The sequence below is a fragment of the Lycium barbarum genome, chromosome 2, assembly GCF_019175385.1.
Source record: "Lycium barbarum isolate Lr01 chromosome 2, ASM1917538v2, whole genome shotgun sequence".
In the NCBI taxonomy this organism is placed as follows: domain Eukaryota; kingdom Viridiplantae; phylum Streptophyta; class Magnoliopsida; order Solanales; family Solanaceae; genus Lycium; species Lycium barbarum.
Window position 1 is genome coordinate 94,800,753 of NC_083338.1, and position 25,547 is coordinate 94,826,299.

Below are 25,547 nucleotides of genomic sequence, written 5' to 3' on the forward strand. Positions count from 1 at the left end.
CCTTATAGTTTCCTTTCCCTGTGATTGTATTATTTAAATTTTCCCCTGATGTAATAAATGCTCCTTGAATATCTGTCTTCCTCTTAATGAAATTTTCCACTTTAATGGCCAAACTCCCCCATTCCTCATTAAATGCATTTTCAGGTACAATGTTAACTGTTCTGTTCGTCCCCTTAACTATAATGATTGAGAGATATCTACCATATTTATTGAACTTTTGGGTATAATAAATATAAGTCGAGAGGTCTCTGCATCTCCAAGATTTGAAACTCTTTCCTGTGTTTTCAGTCGCTTCTTTCAATCTCTTGCAAAGCCATAAAAGAGCACCTTTACTGAGAACCATCCTTCTCATTGAGTCTAGCACTCTCCACCCAATCGAACCAAGATCCTGAAGCTGAGCAAGATTCTGTGATATCATAAGATTTACCCCATTCTGAAATAAAGTCTGTTATCCATAGCTGGATAATAAAAGGAAGATGGAGATACAGAAAGATCTTCCCTTCTTTTTTTAAACTGATAAATCTCTGAGTGCCAGTGATGCACGGTTCGAAACACAGTAAATAATGGGTTTGTCCTCTTATTCACTTAAATATTAGGCTTTTGTCTGCGGCAGGGTTTGAACCCGTGAAGTACGCATATCCAACACATCACGCACTGCACTCTTACCACTAAACCAAAGCTCTGTGAGCTCGCGTTCCCTTGTTTCTCAACATCAACAAATAGAGAATCTTCGCTTTCACAAATTTCAGTAGAGAAAACAATATGTAGCCAAAATTTCATGCATGACAAAACATTTAAATATTCGCCCCTTCTCCTTGGGGCAAAAGCTTTTCTAATTTAGAACAAGGGGAAAAACGGATCGACCGCGAAAGGTAACACCTAATTCCACTCGCCCACATCATACCTTTCACTTGGGGGTAGACTGACATTGATAAATTCCGTCTTGGATGCTTTGCTTACTTACATGATGTCTGTATTCCCTATCCCTAGGGGTATAGAGAAGAAGCTGAACAGAATTAGAAGGGAATTTTTGTGGCAAGGTAACAAAGAAAAAAAAGGTTACGACTTGGTGGAATGGGAGACTGTGACCCTCAATGCAACATGGGGGCTTGGGGATTAAGAATCTCAGTTTACACAACCAGAGTTTGTTACAGAAGTGGTTGTGGAGGTTTTGCAAGGAAGATAGGTCTCTTTGGAAGAATTACATAGCTCATATATATGGGTTGATGAACCAGTGGGCAACAAATGAAGTGAATGCTACCTTTGGATGTAGTGTTTGGAAGACTATTAGAAGAATATGGAATGAATGTAGGGAGAATTTGAGCATAAAGGTGGGGGATGGGACAAAAACTTCTTTCTGGGAAGATCAATGGATTGGTCATTGTAATCTCAGAACTTAGTTCCAAGATTTGCACATCATTAGTCTCAAAAAGAATGAAAAAATCTCTCAAATGTGGACAGAAGAGGGATGGAATCTGGTGTTTAGAAGGGCATTGAATGACTGGGAAATAGGGAGAGTGGCAGATCTGCTCCTTTTGCTTAACTCCTTCACTGGTACCACAAATACTCCAGACATCCCGGTCTGGAAACTATGCAGCAAAGGGAGCTTCACTGTCAAGTCACTATACTGGGAGAAAAACAAGGTGGTGAACCCATCACTGATTTGGCCCTGGAAATTTATCTGGTAAGTCAAAATTCCATATAAGGTTTCTGCTTTTGTCTGGTTAGTTTTGAAGAGGGCTTGTCTTACACAAGAGGCATTACAAAGAAGAGGTCTACAGATATGCTCAAGATGTCTATTTTGTGGGGAAAATGCAGAAACAAATGAGCATTTATTTCTTCATTGTGAGACAACTGCACATCTGTGGCACATGTTCTTTTGTATACTTGGGGTGAATTGGGTATTACCAAGATCAACTTTAGAACTTTTATGTAATTGGAAAGCAATTGGAAGAAGAAATGCACAAGAAGACTGGTGGCAAGCCATTCCAGCTTGTATTTGGTGGACAATATGGAAGGAAAGAAACTCAAGACAATTTGATGACAAAGAAAATTCTATTCAGATAGTTAAAACAAAATGTCTTAGTCTCTTGTATTTTTGGTGTAAACAAGATATAGTGGGGGAGATAGGAGATTTGGTAGGTTTTTTAGGCAATATGTAATTGTAATTTGACTTTTACCCCCAGGCCACTGCTTGTGGCTTTACTTGTAAAGTACCTTGTGCAGCAGTTGATATGCTGATACTTTTGGATGAAATACAAATGTTACCTTATTCAAAAACAAAACAAAAAAATTCCACTCGCCCACATCACTACACAGCAAACAGAGAATTCAAAGAAAGAATGACATACCTACATACAATAGCACATAGAGCTAATAGCACTCTTGTTAAGGAATGAATGTAATAATTGTAGAGATTGATAGCATAATTGTAGGGATTGATATCATATCTATAGGATCTTCTTTTATTTTTTCCATAGTTAGGATTCTGTGCATGTATATATACTAGTTATGTGAGGCCCGTGCTAAGCCCGGGCCCAAACTCAAGATATAAAAGTAGATATTTTAACTAAAGAAATATAATTTGTGTTAGTACAAGTGTACAACAACAACAACAACAACCATATACCCATTGTAGTCCCACAAGTGGGTAGTTATATGAAAGCAAAATTTTCATTCCACTCCTTTAATATTTTAACTTTCATTTTGATGAAATTATTTACTTCAAATCAAATGTGGAGCCAGAATTTGACATTTATAACTTATGTATCCTAATTTTCTGAAGTTATTTAGTTCTAAATAAATAATCTATACATAGTTAATGAACTTTAAGACAAATAAATAATTTAACTTGTGCAGCGGATGGAGCTGCTCCTCTCTTAATTAGGGATTAGGGATTCGAACATGGATATGGAAAAAATCTTTGGAAGAAGCGCTCCCCCCGAATAGGCGCGATACAGTGCGAATTATCTAGGTTAATTCGGCTCAAATGAGGATATCGAGCACCAACCAGAAAACCAAAGAACATGAAAAATGAGGTAGGAGGTTCGATAGCTTTTGAAAAGTAGACCTTAAAAACAAAAAACAAAAAAATTGACTTAAATAAATAAGATTAGGACCTAAAAGTAATTAATTAAAAAGTTTTTAAAAAAATTGGAAATTATTGTGAGGACTACAAAAGTCCCCAGGTTCGATAGCTTTTGAAAAGTAGACCTTAAAAACAAAAAACAAAAAAATTGACTTAAATAAATAAGATTAGGACCTAAAAGTAATTAATTAAAAAGTTTTTAAAAAATTGGGAAATTATTGTGAGGACTACAAAAGTCCCCACATTTGCTCTTATATATATATATATATATATATATATATATATATATATATATATAATAGTAATACTTGTTGATTGCTGGAATAAGATATAAAACATTCTCATACCTTCAGTTACATAAAACAGGTAAAAGCAATTATCGGGAACTAACAGGACAATGAAACTAGAAGCTCATTCTCAGAAAAGAGTTAGTAAATGTGAATTAATACCCAAGTCCAACAGAGTCATGATTCAAAAGATTCTTTACCAAATATTTCTTGGATTCTGCAGAAGTAGTAGGTGACCTCAACTTTGCAAATAATTCCTGAATAAAGGTGTTATCATCTTTTAGGCGAGATACAACCTGTATCAAACCAATGGGTCAGTGGACCATAAGCATGAGATTGAACTTAAATCACTGATATTTTACCATTGCATTGTTCGAACTGATTATGGAATTGAGATTTGCTATTGTTGCCTCATCCAACATTCGAGGCAACATGACATCCTGAAATTAGTTACACAAACAGTAAGTTCCACTCATGCTACAAGCCAGAGCTTATAAGAGTACAAGATCATATTACTACCTTTAGATAGCCAACTCTATAAGTTTGACGTATCTTTGAAAGAACTACCGGATCTTTGATAGGTATAGCCTATCTCCCATGCACCCAAATGGGAAAAAAAAATATCAGTAAATTCAAAGAAAACTTGCATTTAAACACCTCTGTCCATATTCCTCAGTTTTCTCGGCTGGAAACACTAAGGGATCGGAAAGTATACCTCCTTATATACGACGTGCTCCTTCAGAAAACTGCGGTGATGGATATGTGGTGCCTCTGGATCATCTGTAGACCAAATTTCAGGTCAAGCATTCCAGAAACAACCCCAAAAAGCAGCTGGAAAAAAACTTGGAACTTAAGGGGACATAGCAACAATCCCTATTTTACAGATTACATGCATATCAAAGATCCTACTCATGTGAACTTGAAATTTTCACCAAATAACAATGAAAAACCCAAGGTCTCCAATACCAACACAATTGAGCATGAGTTGGACATTCTAAAGCATCACGAAGAACAGACAGGGGAACAGCCAATCAACTGTGTATCTTATGGAGCACCAAGAAACTTGATAACTCATTTTTTAGAATGAAACTTGATAACTCATTGACTCTAGTACATAATGTCATCAAAGATCATATTACTTTGTTTCACAAATTTCAACATTCCTTGACCGCAATTTACAGCGAATAAGGCCAAATGTCATAGCAAAATGCATGAAATTTGCGACTCAACTCCCGGAAAAGGAAATGCAATCCTTTTATCCTCTAAAAATTATGCTCTGAGCATTATATACCTATACCTACTTCAATCAAGACAACATGAGTTTCACCATAAGCGTAGGAACCCAATCTCAAGAAGAATTAATCCAAAGCTAAACCAAAACACACTCTCCACGGGGAAATCTAAAATGCCCCATATTCAAGCTACAACAATCTTTAAAGAGCAAGGAGAATTCTATCAAGACTAAAGAGATCATTTCAACTGGAAACAGAGGGTGATAGATGATAAACTTACATTCAAGGCATCCAATAGTATCCAAAATCAACTCATCAGCAAATATTTTTTCAAAGATCTGGGAACTATTGAACAAAACTGCAAGAAACCATACGATCGTAAAACTACTGAAATATAAGTATTAAAAAAATACTGATAAAAAGCAGGCAATACTAACTAATTCCTCTAACTATTTTGAAAATGATGTGAAGACTGTCAACATTCTCCAGGTCTTCACAGATCCTGAATAAATCCATCAGCTTTCCGAAAAAAACTTGCTGCACGAACAATAAATATCAACTCAGGTGATATAATTGTAGAAACTGAAAACAAGAAGAAGGAATAAGATGGCAGAAACAGGTAGCTTTTACTATGGAGAAACACTATGCAAATGACTTCTCTTTGATTCTGTGTTTCTTTTTATTTTTTTGGAAAGGAGGGGGTTTGGCTTGCATATAGTGAAAGTACATGTAAACAAACTTGAATTGGAACTTGTGTTTTCCTTGAAGATTTTTCCACAATACAAAGAGCTATCTTGTCCTAAGCATCTGAATCTACAAGATCTGGAAACGGTTCGATTCTTGAATGTTGTAATGATAAGGTCACAAATATCTTTAAAATACAGGAAGTAAAAATACAGATTAATTCCTCGAAGGAATTTCTTTTTATACCCGAGAAATCTCTAGGGCCAGGGGTGCACGGTTTGAAAATCGATAAATTATGGGTCCACCCTCTACCCTTATCCACTTAAATATCATGTTTTTGGCTGCAACAGGGTCTGAAACCGTGACATGAACCTAACAAACAGCTGATGGTCACATAAGACCTTTTCTAAGTTGTGTCTAAAGGGGGAATTAGATAGAGACAGGATAGCAGAGAGTATTGGATAGTTTTTCTTACACGGAATTTGACCACCACACAACATGAACATTTTAGATGGACTTCAAGCCATATTTCAATATCCCAACTTCTCAAATGAGACAATTTTCATAAGAAGTAAAAAGTGCTTTGCACAAAGTCAAACGTGATATGATAAACAATTGATTCTAACAAAAGGAAGATGCATTTCACATGTCTTCTGATAGACATGAAACTGCTGTTATGCCAGAGCCAACACAGTAAGAGCATCTTGGAAGCCAGTCTTAGCTCTTGTTCATAGTTAGGATGGTGAATTATAATGAATGCAATTGCAGGTAATGGAGACCTTCACCCTTACTGAAGATTCATTGATCCAGCTACAAATTAGCTTGCACACAACTGACAACTGAATGATTGACAAAGCTTACATCATGCAATATTAGTTCTGTCACACGCAACTGACCAGCAACGCCACTCTCTACAACTGTCTGCAAAGAAACAATTGAACAGCACACTCTCAGACATCGGGGATATGATTTGAAATATATATACAGAAATCAAAAGGTATCTTTCACAACGAAAGCAAAACAGGGTTTTACCATTTAGAATTTTGTTATACTGAAATTGGTCAAAAACCTTTCAATTTATTGTCATAGGCATTTTTTTCTTTGGAAGTAATGGGTAAGTCGGGCGGTCCAACTTCAGAAGCACAGAGTGGTGTAGACAATTACTATGGGTGGTAGACAAGTCTAACAAGTAACTCAGAAGATATTAGAGGAAATCAGAACTTCTTATAAGACAAAAGATGCAAAAAGCGGGAAAATGGCTAAACCTTTAATATCAAGGGAAGCGTAGATAGCTCTACTGGAGGCAGTTCCCTCGAATCACTGTTGGCACTATGAAATGTCTCGTCTGGAAATAGCACCAAACGAAAAGAACAGTAAACATATATGTATTGAACCATTTCAACAAATTATTTAGAAGATACTAACTTGAAAGCACAAGAAATCCCAAGCAGCAGTAGTCCAAGAATGGAACCTTTTTAAAAAGTATTGAATAAGGCTTCATGGAATGAAAAGATGAGCCACTTAGCAATATATTCTATTCTTTGCTGTTCCTTATTTCCCGGAAAGATCCAGACTCTACAATGCAATTTTTGGTTTCTTCATGTAAGGATGTCTAGGTGAGCAAAGGGCACAAGGGTAACAATTTGTCCATGTGTTCAACAACAACAAATATGCCTCAGTCTCGAACAAGTTGGGGTCGGCTAAATGAATCTTCACTGATCATGTTTCTCCATTAAAATCATCTCTCAAACTGTTTGTCCATTTGTTCAAACACTTTAAATTTATGAGGATACTCACTTTCCCCAGAGAAATAAGACTACAAGGAAGAACTCCAATAGTCTAACAGCACTATCCACATATACCAGTCCATGTGACAAAGCATTTTTTATTTGGTTATCTCGGCCTCAGACGAAAGTTTACCTAATGCCCAACTACGCCAGAGTATTAACTTGAGTTGCCCAATATTTAGCATAAGGTATCAGGTAAACTTGCTGTGTTACCTAACACCATGATTTATTCAAGACAAGAACAACAGCAACTGAAACTATTTTTCGGATGACCCTTGGTAATACTTTTTGTGATCAAGCAGCCAACCCTTGGTAATATGTAACTTGAAATCTAAATTTAGTGTTTGATTTTGAGTTGTTAACTGAAATCTTGGTGACATGATGCTACAACTCAAGAAAACAATCTTGTTCCAATTCTAAACCAGAAACATATTGTGAAAGTCTGGTGTAGCTAGTTCATTTGCTCAACTGAAAAGTACAAATAAACAGCTATGCATCACGAACACAGATATGGCTGTCCCCAGGTAAGTATAATCTTATTACTAAGGGCCAAAATAACTAAGCATTGAAATGCAAAGATGCTCTGTTAAACAAATGGATAAGAAATCTTTTTAATATAAGTAGGATGTAGAGACTTACAATTAAGGCTCCTAAATTGCATGTTTCTCTGCACACTACAAATGCTGTCCCTACAGAGAGGAAAAAGAAAAGGTAGAAGATGTCATTTAGATGATATTTTGTACCACCTCCTGAAAATCCAGAAATAAACCCCAAGAAAATAGATTACAACCAAGAAAAAGAGGATGAGACGCTAGAAAATTATTTCCAAGACTTGCCATATATATGAGCAACCAGTGGTCTCCTGAAAACTAAGAGCTAGTTCAGTTGAAAGCTCCGGATCCCTCCAAGAAATAATTGTATCTGAGGATAAGAAAGAACTTCCCATTAAGAAGCTGCAGAACAAGACAACAATAAAATCATGAAAAGGAAAAATGACAAATAACTACACTTGAGAATACCTTCTTGCTTACGGTAGATATCCTCTGCACTGATGCGGTGCAGAAGCAATGTTTCATGCTCGTCTTCATCGGTTACAAGCAAACCTGGTTCTTCCGATCTCTGCATCATAGAGTCCAAATTTCGAATATGGGGGTATTCATATCTAAGATTTTTTGCCAACAGAAAGCAAAAGGTACCAAGTTCTGGTAATAGTCTTTTTTATTGCAAGTTCTGGTAATAGTCACCTCTAGATAATCTACAGTTACATGCCCTGTTCCCTGGTCATCCCACTTCCCATCATCATTCAGACGATAGACCTTTACACGCTGCAACAAGAACCATACAAAGTTTAAATTACAATATTAGCTTATCGCACAAAGGAAAAAAGAAACTATTTACATAAGACTTGGTACAGACAGCTAAAGAAAATTCTTTATAATTCAATTAATCGACAACACCACAAATCCCAAACTAGTTGCAGTCTGCTGTAAAAATAGTTCCCAGGAAAATAGATGCTTTGACATCTCTCATAGACAATCAGAATAAATTTTTCAATGTTCAGATGAAAAGCAGACAAACTCAGCACACAGAACAATTTATTTGCACATTATTTTAAGCACAAAGCCATATACAGTTAAAAACAGTCTTCTGAAAGCAGAAAATGCAAGGCAAAGACAAGGCGTGAAGGCTTTAAGTGAGAATCAAAGACGAGCCTAATAGAAATGAAGTGCCCAACTAAAAGAAAACATAAAAGATAACTGACATGCATAAATGAGTAGCTATAACAATAGAAATACCACACGGCCAGCTTTTTTAAGTAAATAAACAAAATAACCACATAATTTAAGCTAAAAAGCAAACAGCATACATTCCTTACACAATTAGATGAAAAATGTGTGCACACATATAAAATTCATAGTCAGATTCACAAACAATTCCAGTTATTCTATAAGAATCTCAAATATTCAATATGAAGTTTATAGACAGAGCAAACAAGCAAGAAACACATATAAAAAGCTTACAGATTATAGCATTACTGAGATGCTAACTTGAAACAAAGAAAAAGAGACAACCAACTAACAAGGAACCCACAGACTCGGTGCAAAGACACAGAAGAGAAAAGATGGAAACCCCAGTCACAGACGCTAAAAGACAGCGATCGAGGGGAAGAGAACAATGAAAGAGAAGAAGAAGAAAGACAGCCAGATCCACTGCTCCTCTGAATTCCTATAAGCCCTATTTTTGGAACCCCCCCCCCCCCCCCCCCCCTCCTTCCTCCTTTTCCTTCTTTCTTAGGGTTGTCTTTGCCACATAGAAGTGATCGCCTCATCCTGCCCTTTCCTTACGCGTACTTATAGCAAAATTCTAATCCCATTGACCGCACTTCTCAGAACATGGGATATGAATGATATTATATTGATGATCAAGAGTAGTTAATGTACATGTTAGACGGTGTCCCACATATCTTGGACACTCACTCGAGTCTTGAATTGTAGCATTGGGGCTCTTCCGACTACATATCTTGGAGTACCGTTAGGTGCTTCAAACAAGGATCATACTGCGTGGAATCCGGTTATTCAGAGAGTCGAGAAGAGACTAGCAAGATATTTGCCCAAGGGTGGGAAGGAAGTGCTTATTAGGAGCACACTATCGAGTATTCTCACTTACTACCTGTCTTTGTTTTTCGCTCCGACTTCGGTAACTGGAAAGTTAGAAGAAATTCAGAGAGATTTTCTAGGATGCAGCGGATGGGGAAAGGAAGTTCCACTTGGTATGGTGGGAGATTGTCATATCTCCTAAAAAATGGGGATGCCTTGGAGTTAAAGATTTAAAAGTCTTTAATAAAGCTTTGTTGGGCAAATGGATGTGGAGATTCGGGTTGGAGGTACAAGCTTTATGGAGAAGGGTGATAGTTGATATATACGGGACTACAGAAGGGAGTTGGGAAACTAGAGATATCATGTTTCCTTTTGGGTGTGGTTTGTGGAGGAATATCATCAAGGGATGGGATGATTTCGTGGAAAATATCTCATTCAAGATAGGAGACGCGAGTAAAGTACATTTTTGGGGATATAATTAGTGTAGGAATATTTTCATTAAAGATGAATTCCAATGTCTGTATAGAATATCTTGCCAAAGAGACTTGACAATTCAACAAATTAGGAGGACACAAGGTGGAGAGACTTTTTGGGATTTGAGTTTTAGAAGAGATTTTCAAGATTGGGAAGTGAGTGAGTTTCAAAGATTGATAGACTTACTTCATAGGCAAGTCAATCCAGCGCTAATCCCAATGTGTGGTGGTGGGCCCTCGGAAATAATGGAGTATTCTCTGTGAAGTCTTTTTATGAGTGTCTTTTGGTCATGGAAGAGGTTGATTTCCTATGTAATGCAATATGGGTTCCAAGTGTGCCGAGAAAAATGTGTTTTTTCACTTGGCTAGCCTCTAGAGGTGTGATTTTGACAGCGGAAAATCTAGAAGGCGGTAGGTTGTCTGCGTCAGTTGGTGTTACATGTGCAAGGAGACAGGCGAGTACGTGGATCACCTTCTTCTACATTGCGGGATTACCATGAGCTTATGGTGGGATATGTTTAGGTGGTTTCACACACTTTGGGTAATGCTAAGAACTGTGAAAGATTTGATGTTCAGTTGGAAGAGCCAGAGGAGGAGAAGACGAAGGGCTTGAAACGTGGTACCGCCTGCATTCATGTGGGTAGTATGGAATGAGAGAAATAGGAGAGCTTTTGAAGGAGTAGAGTCGAGTTTTTCTTAGTTGAGCAATAGTCTCTGCTCTTTTGTTTACTTTTGGTGTAAATAGAATAGAGGATTGGGCGGAGTTTGTAGAGAATCATAGTGTGTAGATTCTTGATCTTTTGGTATACCCTTTGTATACGGCTGTTATGGCAATGTTTATGAATGAAAATACTTTTACTTGATCAAGAAAATGTTAGATTATGTCCCACATTAGAAAAGGTGTATGATGTACTGTATAAAATATAAGTATAAATAAATAGAGTTCAGTGTAATACAGTAGAGATACAAATATTAAAAAACATTTTCTCTCAGGTTATTATTTCTCACATGGTACCAGAACTGGGAATAATCACTGTGCAATTTACCAGTTAGAACCTCCAGCAGAAGCCCTCTCACGCGCCACCTAAAGCTATGGTTCTAGCGAGCACGTCTCTGACACACACCAATGCGTCCGAAGATTTTCCGGCAACCTTTGACACAAATCAATCTTCAGTGGTGCTCGCCTCATAATCCCGACCTAACCCGTCGCACATACAAACATTCCAGATCACTTCCGCCGCAATGTAGTTGTTCCGACAACTTTTTCGAGTTTGCTGGGAAATCTTGAATCGTCACATCCAAAAAGTTCCTACCAACTTTCGAGCTTCAGATAATTATTGTCAAGCCAACATCAAGAACATGCATGGCTTGAAGCTTGTCGGCGAATCGAAACAGGAACTTGGAGTCACCTAACTTGGTGATTTTCACTCCATCAGCTACGTTCCAACCTTCCGTAGCCCAATTACTAATAGCTTCCGACGAACCCACCCACTTTGAGAAGGACCCAACTAAGCAGGGTCTTCAGAAATTTCGTCCTTTGCAGCACACGTCACTGGACAACGAGAAGTAATGTTCTCTCCTGATTCTGTCTTCAAGCATCTGCCACCCAATTTCTGAGCTGACCAATCTAACATATCTTTGAAGGAAATTTCAATTTTATTGCTTCTAGAGAGAAGTAGGAGCTTCTCTCTCTAGACATATTGTACATATTCTGGATTACTAAACAATTCCTTGGCATTTTTATCATAAATAAATAAATAATTTCTTCAATTGTTGTGTCACCTTTGATATATAAAATATTCATGATTTTAGGAGCATTATGTCTGATCCCAGTTGATGTGTCTTCAACAGAGGGAAGCAACTACACGTCAAGGCCCGATGAATCACCATGACAAGGAAGTTATGGAGGATTATCCAGAAAGGATATAGGAGCAATATCCTGAATGTAGATTGGTTTAATATCTCTGTCGTCATCAGGTTTGTCGAGACACAGAGGGTGTTTGAATTGGCTTAAAAGCTAGTCATACCAACTTAAAAGCACTTTTTGGCTTGTTTGGGTGTCTGGTAAACACCAAAAGTTAAAATCAAGTACTTTCAAGCCAAAATAAACCAAAAGCTATAAGTTGGAGGTCCCAACTTATTATTTTTTAGCTTAGAAAGCTACTTTGGTTTGACCCAGTAACTTACCGTATTATATCTTGCATTCTTTTATAGTTCCCAAAATATCTTCTCATTAAAAGCCTTACTCCAATTCTTTTTATCCCTTCTTGTATCTCTCTGTCTATTTATTTTTTGTTATCATACATAATTGCTAATATGCTAATGCAATTGCTAAGTGTATATTAGTGAAACCATTCATCAGAAGATTTCTACACCAACCAATGCTCGTTTTACAATATATTGCATTGGCTAGATGTTTCCCATGTCTATGTCAAAGTTCAAAGTAATTATCAATAATTAGGTACAATTTTACTTTCCGACATAATGATATTTATTTGATATTCAATCGGTTATGAAATTATTAGTACAAATATTCACATAAAGAGAATATAAATAAATACCATCTATTAAAAAATAAATAATTTCAGCTTATAACTTAAAGTTAATTGTGACTCAAATTAATTTGCATTTGAATTAATTTAAAATTAAAAAATTGTAAGCTTTATTTTTTATAAGGTAAGATTTTATTGAAAATGGTATCAAGCTGATATTGCGAAAATACAAAGATAAAGCTGGACTTGATTACATTAAAATCCTATGCAGTCTAGCAAGTCCAACAAATTATGAAAATCCATAACGTCTCCTTTTCAAAAGTACAAATAATGCAAACATGTTGTATTCTGATTTAGAAGATGCAATCAATAGAGTTAATGCCGGAACAAGATTTTAGACTAACGGCATGGAGTGTTGCCCCCTTAGCAATCATGTGGGTGTTGACACCCAATTTTGTCCCGCCTCTCTTCCAAAATACCTATTTATGTTTCTAACATTTTATGGAAAATTAAAAAATATATATATCATATTTTACTATAATTATTAGCCTTTTATCAAAGCTGGTGTTTCATTATTATATTACAGTTACTAATTATTATTATTATTATTATTATTATTATTATTATTTTTTATTATTATTATTGTTATTATTTATTATTATTATTATTATAGTTCACAACTTTTATCATTTCAGTATTTTACCAGCTTACGCACACGCATTGCATTTATCTTTGCATAATTGAATAATAGTATTTATTTCACTGAGGATTTTCGGAATATTATTGCACGGCTATTACAATACCATTCTTTATCTGAGCATTAATGATTGCATATTTCGTATTGAGCAATATTTTAATATAAGTTATTTAAACAGGTCCTTTGTTTAAATTTAGAAGCCAAACTATTTCGTGCACTTAGTCCGTATTTTTTGACTTATCAAATCCCAAATCAAAGTCCAATCAATTCATAAATATTTTTTAACCAGCCTATATTTTTTACCTTAATTTTTAGACCAGTCCGTGTTTTAATTCGCTAGCCCGTTCTCTTAATACCCGGTCTAAAAATATGGACTGGGTCCGACCCATTTTCAAGAGAAATAAGGGAAACCCTAAAAAGGGTTCCCCTTCATTTCTTCTTCGTTTTCTCCGCCGTTTCCCATCTCTCTCCCACTCCCTTTCGTCGTCTCCGCCTCTTTCCCTCCTCCATCTCCGCCGCACACCACCCCATCCCCTGTCTCCCCCTGTTCTCCTTCACTTTCCTCTCCCTTTCCTCACTTCCCTCCACGTTACCCCTGACACCCCTCTTTCATCGTCAACCTCCACCACACCCACGTTTCTCCTCTGACACCACCCCACACCACGTTACCACCCACTTCATCTCTGACATCTGCCATACCACTGCCAACTCCCACGTTTCCACTACCCTTTGTTCCCCACGCGTCTTTCTTTTCATTCAACATAATGCAAAAACAGAGCCTATAAGAGAGGGGAATTTGGCTTTCGGTTAAAAGGGGGGTTGTGATTTCGAAAGAAGATTTTGTTGGAGGAGAATACGAAGGACGAATTGTTTTAGCCGTAGAAAACCCTGAAAGATTAGAGTCGAAAAACCCCTAAAGTTCTTTTTGCCAAAATATCAAATTTGCAAATTCGTTGTGACAGTTCAAAATACCGAATCGAAAAACATATATATATACTCAAAACAATTTTCGTCTGTTTCCTTATTGTTGTGAGTCCGAGTTTCACAACCTCGAATTTGAAGTGTTTCGAGTGTATATCGAAGGCTTCATACCCACTTCGCTGCACCCAAAGAAGGTAAACTCCTCCCCTAGTTATTTTCTGTTTATTTAAGTTGTTTGTTCATATTGTTTATGCTATGTGTTTAATACAGTGGCAATAATAAGTTTTGATTACGAGATTACTTTATTCTGTTAAGTTATGTTCTTTTTTTATAACTATAATAGCAAGCATAATTAGTGGTTGGATACTTATACTCCTAGGTCACTTAATTAAGGCTTTTGTTTAGATATTATGTAATAAGTATGATTAGAGTAAAAACATGCTAATATGATTATGCTGTTTGATTTAAATCATAAGATGTCATTAACCAGTTTGTCTGGAAGTATTTAGCAGGTTGTTCAATTAAATTCTTTCCACTAAAAGTCTATTTGAGTACTCTGGTTGTTGATTATCAGGACCATGTATAAGTCTATAAACCCTGTTTAATCGCATATGCTGTCAATATTAGTATGGGTCATAAAGAGATCTAGGAAACCATTTAGACTATCCTTCCATGTCTTGTGTTCCTACCAGTGACAATCTGAATTGGCTTTTCATATCATTGTTGTCCAAATGTAGTCATGCCCACCTGTTTATCTGATGTTTAACCTGTACCGGATGTCTAAGAATGTCTGATTACTCTTTTTACTGATATCTAAGACGTCATATGTTTGAGATGTTTTACATAAACACTTTGACTTTAAATTTCTGTTTCAACTTCAGTACTGTGTTATTTTTAGTCCTAAAACACACTAAAGGACATCACCTGTATCTTTTGAGCTTACCCATACTTATGATTTGAACACTGGTTGTCGCCTAAACTAAACAGGAATCCCATATGCCTATATACAATCAGTAGCAGCCTACAATGTTCCCCTTTGTGAAACCAGTGTTCCTCATGCCTATTCATATGCTAAATCAATTCCTTTATATCATTTGCCTATCCTCTAGTCTCTTTCAAAACTTTAAGTGGTCTGAATCTTGTCTGTGAGGATAGTTGCTGGTGTGGTAACAGTATTTAGAGATTCACTTCTCTGGATAGATGATAAGTGTGTAAATTACAATAGCAATGTTGGGCTGAGTTTTGTATGAAGGTCCATTTTCCTTAAACTAAAACTGGAGATGTTTAACTGGTGCTTTTTTTTTTTTTTTCTAAATCAGTGTGTATGAATCATTAAGTTGTGGAGCTCAGGAACTAATAACATCACTAATAAGAGTTTGTGTGCTGTTCCCCCATACTGTGATTATTGCCTTGCCTGGAATTCAAATTGTTGATCTTGTTATATGTAAACATGATTTAGTCCAGACCAATTCATATAATCCTATTTGTGACCCTCATGTAAGCTACGTATTTATCATCTTTATCCCATTCCTGAACATGGTCCTGCCCGTATCTAATATGTGCAAAGATTCCAAAAGAATGATTCCAAACTTATCATGATCACTTAACTGCTTTGCTATTAATTTTACAGCATAATTGTGTTTCTGCTCAGCTCAGCTGAGATTGATGGCCTTTTGTGACTTGAGATTATCAAATCTATTAATGCCCTATCTTAAATATATGTGTCAAAGACTAATTTCTTGAAATATCTGCCTAAATGACATGCTTTACAAGACTATACGTTGCATTATGTTATCATGAGTATTTAGACTGGACTATCTGTAACTGCCTGCTGTCTCCCTATTTATGACATAAAATGCTGTGGGTTCTGTTTGTTTGCCTATGTAAATAGCGAAACTGAAATGTAAACTGGCAGTTATCTAGACATGTTGAAGCAGTTCATGCTGATTTAAAACACATGATATGTGGCTGTTTGGTTCCTGTCCATTGTCTGAGTATTGTTTCGCTTAGATTGTAACGCGTTGCGCCTGAATCATGTATACGCGTGTGTATGGGTATACCTCTATTTAAAACAGTTGTGAATATGTGCATATAAGATATACATGAATATACATAATAATATACACAATCTACTAATCTGTTTTGAGTTTATTTTTACGTTTAGTCTTATTATTGATTATATATTAATCCTTTTTATTTTCATTTTATGCATGATTATCACATACGAGTCCGAGGGACGCGTCATTTCCCGCATTCAGTATTGGGCTAAAAGCCCAACACAACTCCTCCCTCGGTCCACCTTTGTCCTAAGCAAAAAAATGAAGAATACAAAATTATGGGCCAAAGCTCAATAGACAAAACAGCAGCAGCAGCCCTTCTTAAAATATGGGCTGAGCCCATTTTTTTTTTTAATTATCTCTCCTTTTTTTATTTTATGCATTTAATTTGTATACTAACTATTTTGTTTATTTTTATTTAGTTCATATAAACCTTAGTGAGTCAATAGATTTAGTAGAGGGTAGTTAGTTTAAAGAAGATTAATAATTAATCCCATAAGTTTTATTTTCTTCTTTTCACATTAAAGTTATTTATAGAACTTATAACATTTACTTCTAAAACAATTGATAGTATAGATTAATATCCCTTTTTTTTAAAGGAATCATCGTTTATCCCTCGTTATCTTAATTCCAAAAACACCATTAAGACGCAATTATAAATTCAAACATATTTTAAACAACTCTTCGAATTTTAAGTCAATCACACATTTTTTTATTAAGCGTAGTAGATAAAGATAATAAAAACGGATAAAAGAAATTTATTAACTCTTTCATGTTTTATTCGTATTTCTAAAATTTAAATTCAATTAATACCTCATTGCTTAGTTCGTTTAAATATTTATTAAAACATCGCATAAATTCTCATCTTCTTCTACTTATATGTAAGTTATCATATTTTGTAAATTTCATTATGCTACTTCCTTTAAAACTATTAGCAACTATTATAAATTTTATTCAAATAGTATTTTAAGATTTTCTTTTATACAAAGTATTAGTCTTATTTTAATAACCTTCTTATTTAAAGCCTTAGCAATATGTATAAGTCTTATTTTAAGCAGTTCATATTTTTCTTTTGCAACATTAGCAGCATTACAAGTCCACTTCTTAAAATGTAAATGCTACATCTTTAACTTCAATTAATTAACCTAAGTTTGGCCGGATAACCGTAAGTTAACGGATTCTAAAGGATGCCTAACCCCTTCCCTTTAGGATAATATAGAGCCCTTACCTAGAATCACACTGGTTAAGCAGACTATTAATTGAGGTTTAGTTTTAACTTTCCCTTAGTTAATACTTAGGTGTCCTAATTCACCGTTAAATTAATTAGGTGGCGACTCCTTAAAACAAAATAAATAGGAATCCTCAATACGTCATACTCCTAAATCCAACCCGGGTTAAAATGGGGTGCGACAGTGGGTTATTTGGAAAGAGAGAAATCAGAGGGCTTTTGAAGGGGTAGAACAAGATTTTATGAAAATGCAAAGCAATATGTTGTCTCTAGTTTCGTTTAGGTGTACTTATGAGGTCCCTATTTGTATAGTGGATTGGATCTCTTTTGTTGAGAACCATATTTTGGTGTAGGCTCTCTTCTTTTGGTATATGTCTTGTACATGGAATTCCACAAGTGTCAATAAAATTATTTACCTTATCATAAAAAAAAATGCAGGAAAAAGAAGATGGCATGTTCTGGAAAGCTAATAAAAAGGTTCTTTAATTGTCAATTCATTATATAAAGTACTCAATGCTGATCAGTCAGTGCAAGTGCAAAAGTGGCCTTGAGATGATATGGAAGACCTCACTTCCAACAAAAGTTACTTGTTTGGTTGGCTAGTGTCTCTTGAAGCATGTCTGACACAAGAAAATTTGATGAAAAGGGGTTGGATCATGTGCCACAGATGCTACTTGTATGAGAGATCATGTGGATCCATGGATCATATTTTTGTGCACTGTGAGTTTACTTGGCAGTTATGGATCATGTTCATGGCTAATTTTGGCATCCAATGGGCAAGTCCAAAGAAGTTTAAGAATGGGTGAGAGAGTGGGAAAACGCATGTCCAAAAGCATCCTTAAAGAAAACCTGGAGAGCTATTCCTCTGTGCATAGCTTGGACTATATGGAAAGAAAGAAATAAGGAATGTTTTGAAGGAAAAAAGGAGCAGCTGCAGTCTACGAAATATAGTTGTTAACTTATTGCATTTCTGAATGGAAGTTTCATCCTATATGAAAATATGTTTGCTACACAAACTTCAAATTTATAACACAACCTGTATGGGTTAGGATATTGATCTTTCAGCAACCCATAACACTCTCAATTATCTTTCCAGTGTCTAATCTTTTTCTCATTGTCCGCCATCAATCCAACATACTTACTGAATTCCGCCCAAAGGTTATAAATCTGCCTCCAAACAGCTACTTCATACGGTGTTTTGACTGTTTTAGGTGCGCTAAACCCTCTATCCATATTTAACCTCTACCATATCTTTCCGGGGGACTTTTTCCACATTATTTAACCTCCATATCCATTTGCATAACAAACTCTGATTGTGAGCTCTAAGATTTCTAACTCCCATCCCCCGTCCTTATGTTTTGTCACAACGCCCCACCATTCTAGTGACAGATTCTTCCATTTCAGAACCACCCGTCAGCTTTAATTATAGTACCTTTTCTTGGGTAATGCCAACATACGTGAAGGAGTTGACGTTCAGCTGGAAGAGTGGAGCAAGGAGAAGAAGGCACAAGGCTTAGAATGTTAGAGCAAGGAGAAGAAGGCACAAGGCTTAGAATGTTACTCCTCTTGCTTTAATGTAGGTCATTGGAAAGAGTGAAATAGGAGAGATTTTTTATTTTATTTTTTATTTTTTTATGAAGTAAGATGTTTCATTAGAAAAGCATCAAGTAGATCGTAACTACAGATATGCAAAAATACAGAATTGCAGGCCCCTATACATTGATTTCTAAAAACTGTTCAGTATTAGATACTGGGGAGTGGGGACAACATTGTCCTGCAAAAAAGATTAACTAAGCATTTGGCTTTGAGAGCTTGAATAGGAGTTGATGTATCATCAAAACATCTCTTGTTCCTCTCAGTCCAAATACACCAAAAAATTGCAGCAAGAATCATATTCTAGATGGTCTTATCAACTATCCATAAACTCCAAGACATGTGGGCTTCTCTCAAACGTTGTGGCATCACCCAGCTTAACTGAAAAATACATAGAAACATGTTCCAAAGGTCATAAGCTAATGGGCAATGCAGAAAGAGGTGGTAACTGTCTCCTGAGTGCTCTCGCAGAAATAACATATGTTGTCTAACTGGAAGCATCTTCTATTCAGATTATCCAGAGTAAGACATGCATTCTTTAGTATAACCCAACTGAAACATTTAATCTTCATAGGCAGTTTAGTCTTCCATATTAGCTTCCATGGCCATATCATGCAAGTGATTATGAGAACATAGTTGCCTATAGCATTCTTTCACTGTGAATGTCCTTTTGTTTGCCCATCTCAGCTTGTCTGGTTCACTTTCATCAATGTTGTGAGCTTCCACCTTTTCTAACATTTCCATCAAACTCCCAAGTTCCCAATCCGGTACAAACCTTCTGAAATGCACATCCCAACTGTTGTTGTTCCTGTTTTGAGCAATTGAGGAATCCTTACCTCTGGCAATGTTGAAGAGGCTGGGGTATTCCTCCATGAGAGATGTATTGTTGAGCCATCTATCCTTCCAAAACTTAATATGAACACCATCACCAGGTTTGAAGTGGATTCCATGAGAAAACTCAGAACCCAGCTTACTGATATACTTCCATGGCCCAACTCCATAAGGTAAAAGCACAGTATTAGAGCTCCAGTTGTCCTTTTTACCATGTTTAGCTATGATCACCTTCTTCCAGAGACCATTTCATAAGTAAAGAATTTTTATGAATTGCCAGATTTTTGACTCCTAGGCCTCCATTGCACTTTGGGAGCAATACTTTGTCCCATTTTACCAAATGAAATTGGAAAATTTACTTGTCCATAGCTATCTCTAAGACCTATTTATAAATAATAACTACCTTTCATTTTATTTATTTTTCCTAGCTAAAATATTTTCTTAAATTACTCATCATAATATTTCACAAGTTCCTCTTTTAAATTGATTTTCTCTCACCTACCAAATCTATCTTCTCCCTCACCCCTCTCTTTCTCTCTCTCCGTTTCCATTCTCATCTCTTCCAACTCTCTTGTCATATAGATCTTCATCCTCTCCATTCTCACAAATCAATCCCCTAATACCTTTATCGCCGCCGCCATTTCCCCCATCGGGTCCCCCGGCTTTTTCTCTCTCCCCGACTCCTTCACTAACAACCCTTTTCCCCAAATCAGCCTTCTTCACAAACCCATCCCTGAAAATCTTACTAGACCCAAAATTATTGAGTTGTTATGTATTTCCAAGCCTAGACCTAAATTGCCAATTGGGTTTGGTGGGAAAGCATTGGCTTGGCTTGTGGATGCTTTAAAAGCTCGTGATGAAGGTAGACTTGATTTTATTCTAATTGATTGCCTTGCTGGCATTGATGAAGGTTGAGACCAGAATTCATGGCTTCTTCCCCTTCTTGTATCTCAGATGTATTTGAGTGTATTCGTTATTTTCTTAGTGTATTTTTTTGTACTTAATAAGAGATTGGACCGGAATCTATGGCTTCTTCTCCTTCTTGTATATCAAATCTGAGGGTATTTGAGTGAATTCGTTATTTTTTTTATTGTATTTTTTGTATGTGACCGGAATCTATCTTAGATTTGAGTAAATATAATGTATTTTTAAAAGGATTTGAATGTATTCTTCATTCTTTTAGAGTAAATACAGTGGTATTTTGTATTTCACCGGAGATTCGATCGGTTTTGATTGTATTTTTCCTTTTTAATTACAGTATATTTTCTTCATTTTGTCAATCATTTTATGAGTGTAAACACTGAAATACAGTTAAATACAGTGAAAACAAAAGGATTATCAGTATATAAATACAATGAAATACACAACTCCTTCATGTATTTAAAGGATTTACTCCACTCTTTTATGATACATGTATTTCGCTGTATTTAAAAAAAAAAAAAAGGAAATACAGTCGAAACCACATAAAAGGTAGCTACGGTTTGTAAATTACAAACTTGTAGCTATATAGTGTTAGGAGCTTATAAAAGGTAGCTGTTTATGTAAGTTTCCCAATGAAATTTGTGAGTGCTACTATTCCCTTCCCATAGAAAATTTCTCCTGATCGTGTCCAGCTAGGCTTATCTAGCACCTTCTTGGGAATGGGGAATAAGGGCATGAGGTAGGTTGGTATACTATCAAGAGCACTACTGATAAGTGTGTCTTCCACCTAATGAGAGATATTGAATTTGCCATCTCGGTAACCTTTTTCAAATTTCTCCACCACCCCATTCCATATATCACGACACTTGAATTTGGCAACCAAAGGTAGGCCCAAATAAGTGCTAGGAAATGATCCGATACTGCACACCAAAATACCTGTCAGCTCCTCCATGTTAAGAACATCATTAACTGGATAAATTATACTTTTCAACATGTTGATGTGCAATCCTGATAATGCTTCAAAAAACATCAGTGTAAGATTCAGATAAAGGATTTGAGACATCTCTGTTTCACAAAATATTAGTGTGTCATCAGCATAGAGTAAATGTGAGATAGTCATTGTGTTTCCTGTATTTGTGCCCACACTAAATCCATGTATCCATTGCAGCTGTCTAGCTTTTTCCAGCACCTTGTTTAGACCTTCCATAACCAAGATGAACAATAAAGGTGAGAGTGGATCTCCTTGCTTGATTCCTTTCTGTGGAGAGAAAAAACCCACAGGCCCTTTGTTTATCAGGATTGAATATTTGACTGTGGAGATGCAATATTTGATCCATTTAAGCCATTTTGCCCCAAATCCCATTTTCTTCATAATAGAGGTCAGGTAAGACCAATTAATCTTGTCAGGTAAGAGCAATTAATCTTGTCAAAAGCCTTCTCTAAATCAAGTTTGCACATGATCCCAGGGGTTCCTGTTTTGATCCTCCAATCCAAAACTTCATTAGCAATTAAGGCTGCATCAGTTATCTGTATGCCTTTGATGAAGGCATTTTGGTGACTGGAAACAAGCTTCCCAATTACCTTCGTCAACCTTTCTGTTAAAAGTTTGGCCACTATTTTATAAACACTACCAATGAGACTTATTGGCCTGAAGTCCCTCATTTCCATAGCACCAGTCTTTTTAGGGATCAATTTAGGAATCAAGGAGATGAATGTGGCGTTGCATGATCTCAACATATAATTGTGTTCGTGAAAGTGACTGATGGCACCCATGATTTCTGGCTTTATGAACTCCTGGGATTTTTGAAAGAATGCCATTGTGAAGCGATCTGGCCCTGGGACTTTATCCGGTGCAAAGGACTGAATGACTGCACGAACTTCTTCTTCCTCAAAGGCAACTTCTAATCCCTCACGGTCTTCCACAGAAAGTCTAGCAACGTTCTCAAAGTTGGTGGTTGGCCTCTATTCTTTAGTTTCTTTGTATAGCTCTTGGTAATAGTTCAGTATTTCCCCCTTGATCAAATCTTTGTCCTCTGTAATAACATCGCCAATTTGGAGCTTATCAATAGAGTTGAACCTCCTATGTGAATTGGCCAGAGAGTGAAGATATTTGGTATTTTTGTCACCATCTTTCAACCAAAGGCATCTTGATTTTTGTCTCCAGCAGCTTTGGCAATCACTTCCAACTCAAGTTTCAGGCTAATAAACTTTTGTTTTTCTAGCTGAGATGGAACACTGGTTTCTGTTGCCTGCTCTAAGATAGCTAGTTCTTCAAGAGCCTTGCATCTCCTTGTTTCAAATCTGCCATAACCCTCCTTATTCCACTTGGAAAGATCTTTCTTCAAGTTTCTCAATTTTTGAGTTAGCACAAAATCTGGGGAGCCACTAACTGAATAATTCTGCCACCATCCTCTCATTATGTCAAGGAACCCCTCATGTTGAAACCACATATTTTGAAATTCAATTAAAGTCAGATGGTGGTGCATCCCATTCCCCATTCTCTAGTAGTATAGGATTGTGATCTGAGATGACTCTTGGTAGTACTATTTGTTTGAAACTATCATTCCACTCTGAAAAGACTAGGAATCAATCTATTCTAGAGGCTTGTAGCAAAGTTTCACCTCTAGACCATGTGAACTGTGCCCAATTTCAATGGTAGATCTATAAGTTGAAGATCTTCCATTGTCTCCTAAAAGCATCTCATAGACTTAGAGCTTCTGGTACAATTCAATCTTTCAGTTATATACCAGATGTCACTCCATAGACCCCTGATTCCCCAAGTTCATTCCAGAATCCCTCCCTCTCACTGTTAGTGTGAGGGCCATATACACCTGTAAATCCCCATCTGAAGTCCTCTTGAAGGCTCTAAAAAAAAAACAAGTAATTGAGAACCAACCTTGGTGGGAATCAATAAATTTCCACATTCTCTTATCCCACAAGATGATAATGCCATCTCTGGTTCCACTGGCTTTCAATTCTTGCCATTCTGCCTATCTGTTTCCCCAAATTTGATAGATCAAGTCAGTGCTCAAGTTTTCCATTTTGGTTTCCTGAATACATACAATATTTGCTTTCCATTTTTTTACCAGAGAGGATATGGTACTCCTTTTACCCATTTAATTAAGACCCCTGATGTTCCAGCTCAATACCTTCACTTTCATCTGGAAAAGTTATGGTGATGCCTGCCCCTCTCTTTTTTGTTGCTCCCTTCATAGTTGATCCCACATATTAAGTTTTGGACTTCAATCTCCCTTTTCTTCTTCCCTTGTCTCTTGTTGGGAATATCAGAAGAATTTTTTCTTTGCAATTGTGATTGCCTGTATTGGTCCATTCTCATAATTAATTCAAAGATTTCATGCTTAAATCCTTCACAATTAATCCTAAAGGTTTTGCATGCCTTCCCCATAGTCAGCTTTGTCCGTTTGGAGATCTCTACTAATTTTGGCTCTTGAATTCTTGTCTCTAGTTGATCATCTTGATGCCAAAGCAGTGGAAGTGAATCATTGTGTGAGTCCGTATCAGAACAAACGATGGTAGAAGAAGTAGAAACTGGCCAACCCAGTCTTTGAGGAAGAAATCTGAGATTATTAATGAATGTTTCTGCCCCCTCTGCTTCATCGTCAACCTCCAAAGTTGACCCCATAACTTCAGCGTGTGGGGGAGAGACAGCACTGGTGGTGTTGGGGTGGAACTGCTGTGATGAAGAAGCAATAGGAGAGAAGGTCATATCTTTGAGCATTCTCCGTTCGTGAATATTCCCATTTGGATGCCACTCCTGAGGCTTTGACTTTGCTCTAGAATCGGCCTTTCTCTTTGGATTTCTGTTGTACTAATGAGTGAAATCTGAATGGCCCATTTTATCTTCTTTGTAATTTCTAGAGCTGCTTGCTTCATTGGGCCCATTCTGATTAAAAGCCCACTTGTTGATACGGCTAGGTAGAGGACCCCATAATTTTGAATTGACTGAAAGGGTTTTTTGTCCAGCCGTCCACACACGTACTTCGAGTTGACCCTACCATCAGCTTCTTTCCCAAATCAATCTCTGGGGGTACTGGTACTCTGAACTTTAAGTCTTGCTCTGACCTCTGTTTCTCGAATCGGCTTTGGCGTAGCAGCTACATCCTTCAAAATCGAGATTTCAAATCTCCAATTTGCCACATCCAGATCTAGGTTGTCTGGGAGTTCCATTGTGGAGTTTTTAATACAAATTCTTGCCCAAGAATAGTGATTCGATTCTTAGTGTCTTCATCGATGTCCACAAATCCTCCGCAAATATCCCCGATAGATTTGAATGTATCAAACTTCCACGCATTAATTAGGATTCCGAAAGCCTTGATCCACTTTTGACCTGATCTTTGAGTTGCTAATTCTATGCCGATGACCGGAGACCACCACTCCAGTGATAAGTGATGACCATTCCAGAACCAATCTCCGACGCTCGTAGCTTCCTGTCGAGAAGGCTGTTCAAAAAGAAATTGGTTGTAGGCCATAGGAATTACTCTCATGCCGGCACAGTTTTTCCACCTATTGAAAAACCATTTTTGAATAGACCTCATTGTTTGGACTGAAGTTGAAAGGATCATTGAAGGTTCCGACCAAGCATCTTGAAAGGAACGGGTGACTTTCATCTTCTGTGACCATGTTGTTCTCTCTTGTAAG

General features: G+C 36.6%; 1 protein-coding gene across 6 annotated transcripts in view; it reads right to left on the reverse strand.

Annotated features, from left to right (window-relative positions):
• LOC132626638 (uncharacterized) overlaps nucleotides 1–25,547 on the reverse strand; it is a 61,809-nt gene that overhangs the window by 28,587 nt on the left and 7,675 nt on the right. For 5 of the 6 annotated variants that reach the window (XM_060341570.1, XM_060341572.1, XM_060341569.1 and 2 more), the window contains exons 2-13: nucleotides 8,323–8,403; nucleotides 8,098–8,197; nucleotides 7,915–7,999; nucleotides 7,718–7,767; nucleotides 6,557–6,636; nucleotides 6,153–6,212; nucleotides 5,045–5,144; nucleotides 4,888–4,965; nucleotides 4,091–4,155; nucleotides 3,895–3,963; nucleotides 3,738–3,815; nucleotides 3,576–3,671 (exon numbers count right to left, since the gene is read on the reverse strand). In XM_060341570.1, coding sequence (XP_060197553.1) covers nucleotides 3,576–3,671; nucleotides 3,738–3,815; nucleotides 3,895–3,963; nucleotides 4,091–4,155; nucleotides 4,888–4,965; nucleotides 5,045–5,144; nucleotides 6,153–6,212; nucleotides 6,557–6,636; nucleotides 7,718–7,767; nucleotides 7,915–7,999; nucleotides 8,098–8,197; nucleotides 8,323–8,403 — 942 coding nt within the window. The remainder of the gene's footprint in view (nucleotides 1–3,575; nucleotides 3,672–3,737; nucleotides 3,816–3,894; nucleotides 3,964–4,090; nucleotides 4,156–4,887; nucleotides 4,966–5,044; nucleotides 5,145–6,152; nucleotides 6,213–6,556; nucleotides 6,637–7,717; nucleotides 7,768–7,914; nucleotides 8,000–8,097; nucleotides 8,198–8,322; nucleotides 8,404–25,547) is intronic. The other variant, XM_060341571.1, reaches the window with a different exon arrangement.